The sequence below is a fragment of the Rhinolophus sinicus genome, linkage group LG14 (genome assembly GCF_036562045.2).
Source record: "Rhinolophus sinicus isolate RSC01 linkage group LG14, ASM3656204v1, whole genome shotgun sequence".
NCBI lineage: Eukaryota > Metazoa > Chordata > Mammalia > Chiroptera > Rhinolophidae > Rhinolophus > Rhinolophus sinicus.
In genome coordinates, this window is record NC_133763.1 from 8,930,210 (window position 1) to 8,946,044 (window position 15,835).

The 15,835-nt window shown below is 38.9% G+C and overlaps 2 protein-coding genes and 1 non-coding gene across 6 annotated transcripts in view; 2 read left to right on the forward strand and 1 right to left on the reverse strand.

Moving 5' to 3' along the window:
- SBSPON (somatomedin B and thrombospondin type 1 domain containing) overlaps positions 1-4,933 on the forward strand; it is a 33,568-nt gene extending 28,635 nt beyond the window's left edge. Inside the window, exon 6 of the mRNA XM_074319300.1 lies at positions 857-4,933. The gene's annotated coding sequence lies outside the window, so the exon portion shown is untranslated. The remainder of the gene's footprint in view (positions 1-856) is intronic.
- The window catches only part of TERF1 (telomeric repeat binding factor 1), a 31,306-nt gene that overhangs the window by 3,477 nt on the left and 11,994 nt on the right, over positions 1-15,835 (reverse strand). For 3 of the 4 annotated variants that reach the window (XR_012491918.1, XM_074319299.1, XM_019725949.2), the window contains exons 5-9: positions 13,540-13,689; positions 12,699-12,808; positions 9,859-9,909; positions 8,233-8,321; positions 6,049-6,158 (exon numbers count right to left, since the gene is read on the reverse strand). Coding sequence is in view for 3 of the 4 variants with exons in the window: in XM_074319299.1 (XP_074175400.1) it covers positions 6,049-6,158; positions 8,233-8,321; positions 9,859-9,909; positions 12,699-12,808; positions 13,540-13,689 (510 nt within the window). In the remaining variant the exon portion in view is untranslated. The remainder of the gene's footprint in view (positions 1-6,048; positions 6,159-8,232; positions 8,322-9,858; positions 9,910-12,698; positions 12,809-13,539; positions 13,690-15,835) is intronic. The other variant, XM_019725959.2, reaches the window with a different exon arrangement.
- Positions 3,188-3,354, forward strand: LOC141568718 (U8 small nucleolar RNA). The gene has a single exon (XR_012491938.1). It is a non-coding gene; the product is annotated as a U8 small nucleolar RNA (small nucleolar RNA).

Consider the following 15,835-nt stretch of genomic DNA (forward strand, 5'->3'; position numbering starts at 1 on the left):
TTTTAGTTTCTTAAAGATGGGAGAATTTCTGTGTATATTTCTTAGCCTTATGTAAGATCTCATATTGATTACAATAACATTTTAAGGGCTCTAACTATTACTGTTCATCTTACATAACTGTACGATGGCTCAACTCCTGCAGGTCAGAGAGCTAAACACGAACCCAATTCCCTAATTCGTCTAACTTTCAGTGCACACTGTGTCCTAAGATGCTTCTCTACAATTGTTAGTAGACTGGTATTTATTAACCCTACATATCTCTAAACAGTTTATGAATATTTAATTTCATTAATGAACTAAGTGTAAACCCTATTCTCAAATCTGTATAAAAATAGGTTTTTGAAAACAAGTAGGATGAACTAGTTAAAACTATACTAGTTTATTTTTGGAGAAAATGACTAAAATTTAAAAAAAAATCAAATCAGTACCATACACAGAAACTTCGCATTTGCTACAGGTGACCAACTGATCACTCCTCCTGCTGCCACGCTGAAGGAGCAATGTGACTGCCTGCGTGACTGACTGAGCCTGGATGAGGATGCATCTTCCCCACTGACTTTCACATTTTCATTAAAAATCCATCTATCAGTCACAAGCAGACAAATACTGTATGACTGCACTCACATGAGGTCCCTAGAGTAGCCAAACTCACAGAAAGTAGAATGGTGGTTGCTCTGGGATGGGGGGAGGAGGAAATGGGGAGCGGTTTAATGTGTCCAGAGCTTGTTTTGCAAGATGCAAAAGTTCTGCAGATTGGTTGCGCAACAATGTGAACGTGTGTAATGTACATATATACACACACTTTCCAATGGTTAAGATGACAACTTTTGTTATGTGTATTTTACTACAATTACAGAAACCCGACCTCAGTTGCGTGATGCACTATGAAAGAGAACTCAAAGTGGCTTGAAGAGAACAAGCCGAGGTGACAACGGTCATGTGTAGATGCGTAAACCTGGCAGTGACCACGACCAACCCCTGTAGGAGTCTGTCTGAGCTGCCACCTACCAGCTGCGCAGCTCAACCCCCAGACGACGGACACCCTCCTGGGACCCTCTGACCCACGCACTTCCCTGCCACTCACCACGCCGACACAGCCTCTCCACACTGGCCGTCACTGACACAAAACCAAGAGATGTAACTGCGCACGTGTGTGGTGAGGAGTTTAAGGGGGAGGAGGTGGGCTTCCTGACAAAAAGGACTTCAGCAGTGCGTTATTACTCTTTGGGGTCACGTAACTCTTTGAGAAAGGGATAAAAGCTGTGGGTACACACTACAGTGCAGATGGACTTGGAGTCTTCACTTGTGTTCAACCGCTTCACAGACAAGTAAAGGTTTATCAAATTTTACATGAAATTTCAGGGGCCACTTAGACTCCCCTTAAAAAGCTTATCAATTTTATGGTCCCCAAGAGAATTTCCATTGTGTAAGAAGTTGCCACACATTTATTCAGCTTTAAAATGTAGTCTTTGGCTTATGTAACTTTCATAAACACAGTACTGTTTTCTTGTTTTAATCTGAGCTATACTACTTTGAATAGAGAGCACAGATGGTATCTGATATAATACCAAAGCCCATTTCTCTTAAGAAATAACTAATAATCTGTTTAAATCCTATTTATTAGGTTCCTGAGTGCAAAAAATGTAAGCAGTATTTTCCAGTGGATCACATATAGCAGGGGTTGGCAAGCTATTGCCAAAATAGCTCACACTGCCCAGGAGCTAACAACAGTTTTTACATTTTAAAAAGTTTCTAAAAAAGAAAAAAATGTGACAGGAATGGTATGTGTCTCACAAAACCTAAAATATTCACTGCCTGGCCCTTTATAGAAAGTTTGCCAACCTTTGGCGTAGGAGAAAGTTATTAGGTTGGTGCAACAGTAATTGCAGTTTTTGTAACTATTTTCAACCTTTTAAACCACAATTATTTTTGCACCAACCTAATACAATTTTGTCAGTAAATTAACTGAAAACTACAGTGTTTAACATTAAGTATTTGCTTTTTTCTTCTATTAAAAAAGAGAAACTCTAAAGATATATTGTTACTTTGTGATTGATTATGCCTTATTTAGTTTGATTTGAATGTTTTTACAGTCTGCTTAATTTTATCTGATTTAAAGGTAAAAAGTCTTGAAAAATATCATATGGAACAAAAGATCATATAGCAACTAATAACTATATTCTTTAAAAGTTTAGAGTTTAAAGAAGCCAACTCCCACTTTTTATAGATGGAGCTGAGTGCCACAATTGGCTTATCAGCATGAGATCAGAAAGAAAACACGAGGGCATAAAATTTCATTATGTCTACTCCTTTTTTTAAACTCTTCATTTCTTCATTTTATACATTTAACTTATTGTACTATATTCCATTTGTAATGACACACAGTTAACAAAGAGCTTAAGATGATATATTTCAGGACAAAACAACTGTCCTTTGTGCTATTCTCTTGCGTTTTGCTTTTCTTGAAAAATAAAAAATAAAATCAATACAAAATCCTAACAATCCTAGCCCTGCCCATAACCATTCCCTAAAATACAAAGAGCGCACAACAAATTAAAACACACCAATCTTTCTTTCCTAAAGCTGAACTTTATATAACTTATATTTGATCATTTCAAATGCCTGTTAGAGGAAAAAACACAATGCTTTAATAAAGCCTTAAAAATGATACCATTTATAGTAAAAAAAATACTCTTACAGTAGCTCCCAGTGCATAACATCCATGGAAAAAAGTATTGTTGAAAGGACTTTATTTCTTGAATAAAATAAATTTACAAAACGAAGTCTCTTTTTAAATTGTGATGAGGCAAGCAGAAATACCTATGTCTGTTTAACAGACAAAAGCAGCAAGGAGACACTGTCTAATCAGGCAGGCACTACTGCAAGAACCCAAATCTCAACACAAAATAAGATAAAACCTGGCATTCATCTGAAACAAGTTGTCCCACCAAAAGCCAACAGGTGAAAGCGAAAAATAAAACCAGACAGTAGTGCTAGCCACAGAATGATTTTTTGGGACAGTAAACAGTGATAGACAAAGCACCTACATGCTTAGTCTTTAAATTATGTAGTTGATAACCCACGTTTTGTTTCGAATACAAAGAGAGAGAAACTGTTTTCTCGAAAACATCCATAAGTAACACCTACAGTCCCATTTGGAATTGTTGCCAGAAGAACCAGAGGCAGATCGTCAGGTAGGACAATCCTTACCTGTCCCTCCTTTTGGAGGGCAGACTAGAACATGACGATGGAGTTAAAAAAAAAAAAAGTATGAGGCAGAGACTTCAGGTTTTGGGCCACTACATAAAGAGCTTGGAAATATTACCCAGTCCTCAGAACAAGAACAAATCTGACAAAGTCAACAACTCTTCTTAGATCCATCAGAGAATTAATGTCGCAGGGCAAACTGCTGCCCTGAAAATGAGGATGACAGACGGGTGGACACAGGGAATCCCAGCTTGCCAGGTGGAGAAGCTCACAGCTGGAGCCAGTACAGGTAGAAACATTTAACTGTTACAGACGAACTGATGGGGGCTCACTGTGGACAAGCTTCAGTAATAAAACTCCAGGGGCCCAATCACAGTGGGGCCAACAAACTTTTGTGAGTTTTACCTCTAAAAGCCCCACCCGGTTCTCAGGGTGAAGATGGGAGAAAAATCTCCCTCTTCTTCTAACGGGGAGGGGAAAAAGCAGTCATTCTGAAACACTTCCAGGGCATTCAATTCTCACTGACAGAAGCCTGCCCACAAGAGAAACTGATTTTGCCAGAGCCTAACTGACCTGTAGAAACATCCAGCTTCAGCCCCCGCTAGCCTTCCTGTTTCACCCGAGAGGGAACAATAAAAGCTGAGAAGTGCATATGAAGGTCTTAGCCCAGGACACAGGCTCACTAGAAGAATGAGACAATCGCAGAACTACAGATGCTTCCCTTCCCCCTCCCCCATTTACTACCATACTACTAGGGCTCCTGTATAGCAACCACCTCAGCTGAAGGAGCTGCCTTGGACCCTCACTAAGGAGTCTCTTGGGAAATCCGGAGACAACAAGAGAGATAAAAACAAGGAAATTTTAGCCCCTGACACCTACAGCTACGGCAACCAGTATAACCTCACCAGACAGCCATAAAACCTCACACTAAAGGCCATTTTACCTCAGTTCCTTTTATCTGATACATCACATCCAGCCATCAACAAAAATTATAAGGTACACTAAAAGGTGAAAAGCACAACCTGAAGGGACAAAGAATCAGACTCAGCTACGGCAGAGATTTTGGAATTCTCAGAGTGGGAATTTATAAGAACTATGATCAATACGCGAAGGGCTCTAGTGGAAAAAGGGGACAACAGGTAAAAACAGATGGGTAACTGTAAGCAGAGATGTAAACCCTCAGAAAGAAACAAAAGGAAGAGCTAGACATCTACAAAACAGTAACAGAAACGAAGAAGGCTTTGATGGGCTCATCATCAGACTAGACACAGATGAAGAAAGAATCAGTGAGCTTTAAGGTATGTCGACAGAAACTTCCCAACTGAAAAGCAAAGAACAAAAATAAAAACAAAGGAAAAACAGCCAAGAACTGGGGGACAATCACAGAACATGTAATGTCCATGTAATGGGATAACAAAAATAAAAACAAAGGAAAAACAGCCAAGAACTGGGGGACAATCACAGAACATGTAACGTCCATGTAATGGGATACCAGAAAAAAAAGGAATAGAATAAAGATTTAAAGTAATGATGGTTGAGAATTTTCCAAAATGACAGACAGACACCAAACCAGATCCAGGAAGCTCAGAGAACACAAAGTAGGATAAGCACCCAAAAATCTACACCTTGGCACATCATATTCGCAGTGCAAAAAATCAAAGACAAAAATACGTGAGACTTTTAGTGGTATAAGGACAGTATTTCTCTATTTTCCTTGGGGGAATTCACCCAAGGATAGAAATAAAATCCCAAACTCTGATAAAATTATTAGACTCCCATGACCTGAACCATAATATAGGTGGAAGGGATTCACTGTCAGTGGAAACTGACAAAAGGTATGTGAAGAAGCAGGGCACAGGCACTCTGCTTCCAGATCTCACACAGCCTGTGGGGCTCGCTTTTCCAAAGTGAGGCCCACACCCTGCGCTGCACACCCTAAACCTCTCGCCGCACCAGCAAGAGCCTCCCGCAAGCTGCAATAGCTCCAAAGCTAGAGATGATGGGGCTACATGAGGAATCGCACAGATTAGCAATATTTGCAGGAAGCAAAGCAAAAGTAGGAGGTGCCTGCTATGTTCACTGAGAAGTCAAGGCCAATCAAGCTTGAGTCACGGGACATCCTCCTAGTAGCCTGGAACTTGACCCGAGCCCTAACATCGCAATATGAACCATCTGCAAAAGTTTATCAACAGAAAATGCTCATCTTAAATAAAGGAGAGTAAGAAAAGGAGTGCAGGATAACCTTCCACTTCCAGCCACGACAGAACAAGGACCAGATTTATTCACCTGTTGTAAACAACTAGAAAACCAGACAAAATACAGGAAACAATGGTTTCAGACAATGGACAGATGGCTATAATCACTTAGAGGGGAAACAGATGAAGTTAGTCTTAAAACTAACCTATCTTAACTTTCTGAATAGAAAAATTCCATATCAAGTGGTGTCTCATTATTCTTTTTAAAGCACAGAAGAACCTATTTTAATCGGACCTCTATTAAGAAAGTATGAATATAAAAGCTTATAATGTAAACTTAAGTCCCACCTTATATCTGATGAACTGATTTTATGATAGTATCACAATAAGTTTAAATAAATAAATAAAAAAAACCCTATCTAAGCCTAACTTAAGACTATTTTAAAAATGCACATAAAGTATTTTCTCGAATCTCTGAATAGGCAGATTGGTCCATTAACCTAAGATGACAAAATCAAAGATGGCCAAGAAGAAACAACTTACACTCAATATGTTTTCTTACGGGTGAAAAGAAATGATGTGAAACAATCACAATTATTCAAGTTTAAATTTAACACCAAGTATTATTTAAAAATCATAAACATACCTGTTTTTTCCTAGATCGATGATTTTGAGAAGTTCCTGGCTGATTGTTTAAAACATGGTTTCTCCTGCTTTCAGTGGCTTGTCTACTATTTTCTTGTATCTTTCTTCTATCTAAAAGTAGAAAGTCATGAAAAACTGTTTCACATTAAAAGAGGACTTGTATTTTTAAAGGTTACCATGAAATTCCTATTTATTTTTTAGCTACTTTAAAGAAAAAGAGTCTATGAGCTTAATTTTTCCCCCCTTTGAATCATGGTGCTGTGCAAAGATCAGTACTGGAAAATCAGAAGGGGTGTGTTTTGAATCTCGATTCTTTTATGTCTTTAAACAAGGCATTTCATCTCAACAGCATGCCTTTTCACCATCTGTTAAAAACAGAAACAATATTTACCTAGTAAAATTGTTGCAATTCTCTTAAGATAATATTTAAGAAGTATTTGACACAGTGTAATAAATATAATCCTTTCCTTATTCCCTTTCTTATTCAGTCAATTTAGTAAGACAAGAAATAAATGTATATGTAACTGAAAAGAAATAGAACTGTAATTATTGAAAGGATTTTTATATAGAAAACCTAAAAGAATATACAAATAAGAGTTAGAGTTCAGCAAGATGGCTAGTTATAAGATCAATAAACAAAAACTCAGTAGTATATCTCTACATAGCAGCAAACAGTTAAAATATTAAAACAACTGAAAGATAATATTTACAATAGTAACAAAAAATATAACACTCTTAGGGAAAACTCTAGCAAAAGTGGTTAAGATCTGTATGTAGCAAACTATAAAGCTGTACTATATATATGTGCATATATACACATACATTGTAAGAAAAAATATATTAACACAATCTAAATAGAGAAATCTACTTTTTGTTCATGCGTAGGAAGACAAACATAATTGTGTCAATTCTCTCTAAAATGATCTGTTGTTACAATGCGCTTGCAAATCAAAATTTTACGAGGGTACTTTGCAGAACTTAACAAGAGTATTCTAACATTACATGTGAGGAGAGGTAGTGCACCATGGGGCCAGCAGCCTTGCACTTCTTGCTGGATGTATGAGACTTATTTATTTCCTGATACCAAGCAGTTTCTGTAGTTAGTTAGATAGGCACTACGTAGGCCAAGGGAACCAAATTATTTTAGTTTAGAATTACCATTCCTGGCCATTTTGCAGCAGTAGATGAAGAAAAACAATTTTGGAACTTCACCAACATGAAACAAAATCTTTCTTTGACTGTAACTTTACCATCTTTAAAATGAGGATGATGATAATAAGGATAACAAATTCTGAATGCAATGAGGAGGGGAGCTAGATGCTATATATAGTCCACCGCATTATTCATGGATTCTGCATTTGCCAATTCACCGAACCTTCTAAACTCTGCAACTCAAAAGTCAATCCTCAGTGCTTTCGTAGTCATGGGCGGACATGCGCAGTGTGGCACAAAATCGGATTCATCTCTACACACACAACAAGGTGGAGCTCTGCCTTCTTGTTTTAGCACTCACGCTATAAATAACTGGCCAGTTTTCAGCCTATGTAGCACTACATTTTTGTACTTTTTGCTGGCAGTGTTGCTGTGGAAATGCTGTCCAGTGTTCCTAAGTGCCAGGAGACTACGACGTTCCCCAGAGAAAACGTGGTCATTCACACAACAGTTACAGTGCTGCCGGCCATGACATGAATATTAATGGATCAACAATATATATTAAATAAGGTGCCTTTAAAACAAAACACACGAACAGGTTATGTATTGATCAGCCGACAAAAATGTGACCAGAGGCTCAAAAGAACGTACCCCTGTATTTATTCCCCTGTAATGGTACAGTTTTCACGAATTCACTGCTCATGGGACTTCACAGACCTTAACTATTGTGAGTAACAAGAATCAACTGTATTTATGTTTCAGATAAGTAACTATGTCAGGTTGCTAAGTAAAGTTAAGGTAGAAAAGCAGTGCACCACCAGAGCAAAAGTACTCTACACTAGGCAGGCCAAACAGCTCACTTTCTAAATTAACCACCACCTCTAATTAACTCTGCGAAGTCACGACATTTCATCTCTTTGTGCTCCAGTTTTCTGAAGTGTGTGTTTGTGTGGTGTGGTGCTGAGGTCAAGGGTCAGCTCGCTTTTGAGAACACATCAATTTTCCACTTCTAAAATGTAATACGAGTACTCACTTAGATGAGTTTCTGCTCTTTCTTCTCTCTCATAAAAATCTTGCTGGCTTTTCTCTTGCAACTTAGATAAGAAGAGATTCCTGTGAGACCTAAATGAAACATGAAAGCCTGTGATTGGTTCCACAAAGACTAGAAAAGCTATGGAAAAAGGTAGATGATTAGTCTTATCTCTGTTCTAGGACATTCTTCTACTTTGGCCTGTTTCCTTTGGTGCTTTCCATGCTTTGTGCTCCATGTTAACCTTTGGCCTCTTAAGATTTTTGTTACCAGTTTTCCATCTCTCCCATCACTTATTTTCTCCATCTTATCTACCCAGAAATCCAGATTCTTTTGGTTTTCCAATTAGATCAAGGAAAAAAATCCTCAGACTATAAAGTATTAACTTGCATTCTCTTCTATGGATTATAAGTTTATTTTCCCAAAGAGAAATCCAACAATTCCTTTATACATAATGGCAGATATCACCTGATTATCTTCATAGCTTTTTTGAAAGGTAAGGCTGTCAGGAAATACCAGCTATGGCAGAATTTTTTGACAATCCTACAAAGTCGGTATTCCAATTTTGAAGGAGCAAAGTCTGATGAAAGAAGTAGTTCATTTAAGCTTAGGTGCTATTTTAACACCACCTGAAATGTGTCCTTTCACCCCTAGAACGCTTTATGCACCCGGCTAGTCCTCCTCCTCCCTCCTTTCTAGCGGGAGGGAGAGAAGTTCCCTCCCGAAACTTTCTGTCGTGCTCTCTGGAATGCCTTTCACAAACCTCTTCACCAGCCCTCCGTCTCGTCACCTTGTCTAAAACCTAGCTCTCTCATGGGGACAAGTAGACACTGACTTAATCTTCCACCTTTCACGAACCACGCAATCCCAGAGGTGGGTCTCTATACTTTCCATTCCTAACGACAGTTACGGTCGGGATGCTGCTTCCATCCAGAACCTGGCCTTTGAGGACTCACGCACTGAGGGTCTCACCACCTCGCATTCCTCATAGCCCTTCGCTTCCTTTCACGTACTCCCCGTCATTCACAGATCTTTGTCTACCCCCAACTGCTGCTATCACCAGGAATCATTTCACTGTTCCCATGGATCACCGATATACCATCCTGGCCCCTCAATGTCTCATTTCCAATGACCTCCTCCCCCATGGTTCCATTCAGCATCCTGACTGAGCTATCTCTGAAATCATTCATACGGACTTCCTGCTCTCTGAACATGTTGTATTGTCTGTCACAGCATTTCTAGTAGATTACAGTTTTTCATAAAATCAGAATTTAGGACATTCATCAGAAATGTCAGCCCTGTCCCCTTCCTGCCCCAGCATCATGCCCTCCTTGTTTCTGTGGCAGAATCAGAGTTTACTACACATCTGCTTTAAGTTCCAGGACCCCCTATACGTGTATTCTAATCCTGGCCTTGTAGAAACTGTGTGAGCCAATCCGGGACCCCAAGGCAGGTTTCTATAGTTTGGAATTTTAGGAAATGCCACGGTCTTGAATATCTGTTGAAGTTAGCAGGACCCCGTGATATTCTTTAAATAACACCATTTATGTGGCAGCTACAATAACATATAGGTCTGCATGAATTGCTAAGATTTTAAAGACAGAGAAGAAAAATGCCAATTTACTTTACCTCAGTAAGGATACTGTGGGTTCAGTTACTGCAGATGGTTTATCACTAACACTTCAAAGAAAAAAAGACTTTTTAAAGAATGTAATAAAAAAAAACACTTTTCATAATAGTACTTTTCACACAATTTATTCAATTTTTCAATTTGTAAAAATATCTTTTGGAAAGAAACCCTGGCAACATTAGGACATATATAGTCCATTACAACATGGCTAATTTTTGCCCAGATGTGCCTACTAGAGATGCTAAATGAAATGTCCCCAAACGTAAGTGAAGCAGTTAATGCTGTAATCCAGCATCCATGTCACTCTTTCACAAACTCCCCCATCTACCTTAATTTCCACAAATTCAAGCTTAATTTCTCGTCCTCCCCAGCAGTCTCCCACTGAACTGTTAAACAAATTCCTCCTTTGCTGTGGTTAACACTGGCTTCCGCAAGCACAGCATGACCATTTACACCTCCATGCCTGCCTTCACTGGAACTATTCTCTCCTGAAGTGACACTTCCTCTCCCACCCACCTGTAAATAACTATCCTTCAAGGCCTTGCTCAATGCTAACACTTCCTGGGAGCTGTCCATATCAACTTCATCAGCTTTTATGTCCGTCTATAAACTCTGACAACAAATTATGCAACGTCTGCTGCTCCTGTTGCACATCAATAATTTTCACGGCCTCAAACAGTGTGTCAGCTGTATCAGAACAGAATATTTCTTTCCTCTCACGTTGACAGCAGAGGGGCTTCACCTTTCCTGGCAGCTGCCTGACCTCCCAGTCACACTGCTGATTCTCTCCTTACTTCACTTGCATCCTGCCGACACTGGTGAATGTGATGCTTTCTTTGTCCCGATTCTATCTGCTTCCAGGAAGGTTTGGAGAGTTGCCTGATTGTTGATCCTGGTCTCTAGTTTTGGTTTTGCCCCCTGGGTCTAGTGCACTACAAGTTCTAAAGTACGCCTGGTAATGAACTAGGCACCCAGGACACAAAGCTAATGAAGAACCTGCAAAGAATTCTGAATCTAGTGAGACATGGACAGGCAGAGGTGTGTTCCTTTCCAAGATGTGTGGCTCGGTGCTGTGGGAGCACAGCAATGACAACTCTGATGAGCTCAGCAAGACTTCGTACAGGCGCTCTCTGAGCTAGACCTTGAATGGCAAGTAAGGGCTTGCCTTGGAGAGAACAGACAGAAGGGAACTCAAAATTGAAGCAAGAGTAAAGGCATGAAAGAGCTTGTAACATTTCAAGATCAGGGAGAAGTTCTGTGTTGCTAGAAAGTACCATATATGTGAGCAGGGAGGGGTTAATGCTTAGAGACAAGGTTGTTTATGGCAAAAAACAGTCTATGTGAGGCTTCGTAAGTCATGCCAACAAGTTCTAACTCATCTAGTAAGAAACAGAAAGCCAACAGAGCTTATTAAAATGGGAAGTGATTTAAACAGATTTGTTTTCATGGGGAGCTAACTCTGGAAGTCATGTCAAGGATGGATTTGTGTGGTACAAAGCTAAGTAATAATCTAGGATATAAACGACAAAAGTGGATTAGAGAGGCATTTCTGAGATGGGATTCATAACACTTGGGGAGATAACTGGATGTGTGTGAGGTGAAGAGGACACAAACGAGAACATCAAGAATTCTGTTTTACACACATTGACTCTGTGTGGGAGGGCATTTGAACTAAGTGGGTGGTACTATGTAAGGAGGGCGCATAGGAAATGTGTTCATTATCTGTAAGAATCACAGTAAGATTTAATTTTATTTTCAAGTAGTATTACACTGGGCAGGAAGGCTGGACCACAGAATGCACTGAGTCTTAGTACTACTAAATTTTGATTCCCTAAACAAGATGAAATAATTGAGCCAGTAAAAATAAAATCTGTACTTCTCAAAATGAGTCTTAGACAAACATAAGCCAAAGAGCAAAATGGGTCTTAAGACAGACATGAACAGAGCCTTTGGGGAGACGAACCAGCAAGGAGCAGGTGATGCTGTCACGGGGGGACCGAAGCCATGCCCACCTAACTGGGACCCCAATCCCCACTTCTAAATAAATAGCTAGGATGAGGAATTTTCAGGGTTCAAGTCATAGCTCCAAGAAAAAACAGTAATATTACATCTACTGTCAAATGCGTCCTTCCAGAGACATGGGATTTGACTGGGTTAAGGGTGGAATAGCGGGAATGGACCACTGGTTCAATAGACAAGGTCTTTATAAGGGTAGAGTTGATCTTCTTCGATAGGATTAGCTTCCAAAGCCAAAGCTACAGGTAACAATCAATTCTGTAAAAATCATCCCTGCAAATCCCTAAAGAAAGTTTGGAGACTGAACTCGTCTCTCGATATGTACGACTGACACAGCGGTTTCCCTCCAGCACTGGAGCGAATTACTATTTCTTCAGTGGAGCACCGACGAAGCGGGTCAGCTTACCCTTAGAGAAGATGTACGAACAATGTTTTAAGATGCTGTTAACAGAATAAGTCTCGGACAGTACAACAGTCACATGATGAGGGGGGTCAGTGGGGTCTGAGAACTAAGGGGCGCAAATGAGTCAGGCTTCCAACCTTCACGCTGTTCTAGAGCAGGTCCCGACAATGCTAAATGCTATTACTCACACCACTTACACTGTGCGTGTTCTCACTCTCTGTTTTCGTTCAGCACATATAATCAGAATTTTGCATAAACCATGAAGAAACTCTACATACTCCAAATAGCCAAATGTTAGCCATCAGCAAGACAAGACACCCACTGCTCAATGATTTTTATGAGGAATGGCTCACTAGTATCACTTTGATATAAAGACACTGCATTCGTAAGACAAAAAAAAGAATCAGTGAATTTACAAACCTTTTTCCTGTATCCAAATTAGCTTCAGTTTCCATGTCAGTATCGCTGCTATCAGGTTTATCTTGAGAAATTCTTCTTGCTCTTTTACTTTCCACTACTTTTGCTGCTGCCTTAAAAAGGGGGGATTGTGGGAGACAAAGAAATGCATTAAGCCATTTTAAACAAACAGCAGTAGATTAAGGCTTCTAATTCTTTGACGGTCATAACCCAAGTGTCTGTTCACAGACACTAAAGGGCAATAAAGGGCACTGTTTATTTTCCTCAGTATCAATGACAACACCAGCAGCTACTTTAGCTACCTGCTTGGTGTGTAAGCATTATGGAGGTCTTTCCTTGTAAATGTATTTGCTGCACATAATACTCTCTAGGCAATTTTAAGATAAAAGGTCAGTTAAAAGAAAGGCAATAAAAATTCTAGATATTATAAAATGAAACTACCTCAATTTAATCAATGTTTGTTAAAAATTTTTGAGGCTAAGACAGAGAATAAAACATTATAAAAAATTTTAGTCTATCCCTTTCCAAAAATATTCTAACTTTCTTTAAAATTTAAATTTAAACTAAATTTTTTTTTTTTTTACTTACTGCTTAATTCATTCTAAGTTTTCCACTTCAACTTTTTACTTTGAGAAATTTTTCCCAACCCTTATTTTGAAAAGTTGTAAAAATACTGCAAAGGTCACCGATTAACCCTTTAGATTTACTAATTGTAACACTGTCACATTCTTCTACAAAAATCACTAAAAACTCTGATTTGTTTTTAAAGGATTTCTATTTAAAGTATTCTCCTTTATTATAATAATTTCTCCTAAGTCTACCAGTCCCTCTGAAATATGCATACCTTCATTAGAAAGGTTGATGATTTTTCACGGAGCACACAATTCACAAAACTCTTAATTTTCTCCATCATGTGGTTGTAACTGAAGTGTTCAAAAAAGGAATGAAATGTATCTTTCTGAGAGATTATCATACGCAATTTCCTTTGTAAAGGCTAAAGAAAACAGAAGAAACAAAAATCACAAATAAGATACTAGAAATTTTGTCATAACTGAAAAGATCACTAGAAATATAAACTCTGAGACACAATTAAGAGATTTAAAAAATTTTCATGTTTTAAATGGCCTACCAACATCTTTTTTTCTGACTTTTAAGAAAGTATCTAATATTTCACACATACACAAAAGGACTTTAAAAAATATTATGAACCTGTATGTCCATTACAAAGCTTGAGAAATAAGAGGTCATCTATACAAATGCAGCCCTTGTTTACTACCATAATCTGACTGGTAATCCCCCAGCCTCTTTCTCCTCAAAGTAACCATTACCCTGAGTTTAGAATGTACCATGTCTGTGCATTCTTCATACCTGCACTACACATGTATACATACATAAATAATACATAGTATTGCTTAGCATGGTTTTAACTTTCTATAAGTGGTGTTATACTGTGTATTCTGAATCCTGCTCTACTTTCCTCAACTCTATGTTTATGGCATTTACCCATATAGATTTGATATGTGTAGAACTTTCGCTGTTGTATAGTATTCCGTTGATCAAAAACACCCATTTACTCATTCACTCTTCCAGCCCATTGATAGCATTCAGGCTGTTTCTATTACCACGATGCTGTTCAGTGTTTTTCCACGTCTTCTTGGTACAGCACAAGTTTCTCTTGTACAGCAGTTCTTTCAATGCTGGTTGCGCAGTAAAAGCTATAGAGCTTTTATAAGGCAACTTCTCAGACTCTATCCCAGACCAATTGTCTCAGTAGGGCCTGGGGTTTTTTTTTTAAGTAAAGTTTTACAGCTTCTAAAACGTGTAAACAGCTACTTTAAGGCGTATCTCTAGAAGTGGGATGCTGGAGTGCATGCTTATAGATTTTGCTAAAATGCTCTCCCAAGTTTAAGAACCAATTCACTCCAGAGAGGAAGGCATAGCAGTCCTAGCATTTCTCCACTTTTTGAGCCAACTGCTGGTATTCTAGGACCTTTTACATCACTGCCCTTTGGAGGTACAGGAAATGCTATTTCAGTGTGTTACTCTGCATTGCCCTGCTTGCTAATACCAGTGAGGTTAAGCTCTCTGATGCTTACTGGCTATAAGGTTCTCCTCTTCGTGAAGTACACACAGAGTAGAGTGTTCAGTAACTAAGGCAAAAAGTAGCAGCAGGGAACCCACTAAATGTATCAGGCTTTCTGCTGCAATCTGGAGGGTTATATCCCAAAAATAGGCGCACATCAGACAAACTGAGCCTCTAAAAACTACAGCCTGCCCTCAATGTGTCTCAGTCCCTCAACGGGTTAAGGTGACCACTCCCAACTCTAGACATACCAGCAAATGAAAAGGTGCTCCCCTTCTTTAGTCATCAGGGGAATGGAAATTAAAGCCTAATGTGATACACACATACGTGCCAGAATGACTAACATGAAAACGACAGATAAGGTCACAGATAAGGTCTGTGAAGCAACTGGAACTCTCCCGCAGTACCGAAGGAATTAATAGAATGAAACTATTTTGGAAAACTGGCAGTATCTAGTAAAACTGAGTATGTGCATATCCTATAACCCATCAATTATATTCCTAAGTATATACCCAATAGAAACACATATATATTTGTTCTACAGAAGATGTGTAAAGACATGTAATAGCCAAAAACTGGAAATGATTCAAATGTCCATCAACTGTAGGAATGGATCAACTGTAGTCCATTCCCACCATGGATCAACGAGAATGAACAACTGTTGCTATCAGCAACAACACCATGGACCAACCTTACAAATGTAAACCTGCTGTATGACTCCATCGTAAGCCAAATGAATCGTGGATGTCCTAAGGACAGTGGTTACTCCTGAGCAGGTGGCAGTGACTGCGGGGAGTCACCGGTGATGCTCTTGATCTCGGGGCTCGTCACACAAATGTGTTTCTTTTGTGACAACACATCTATTTACATATGTATGATACATGTACGCCACTAGAGGTATCATACTGGTCAATAAAAAGTTTGCTAAAAAATCTACAAAACGATTTTTTCTTTGAATAAACTTAATTGATTCCAATGGCATTTTGCTTTTAATATTTGAAAACTTAGTCCTGTTGACCTTAAAATTACACATACACACAAAAACTACTAATGATCA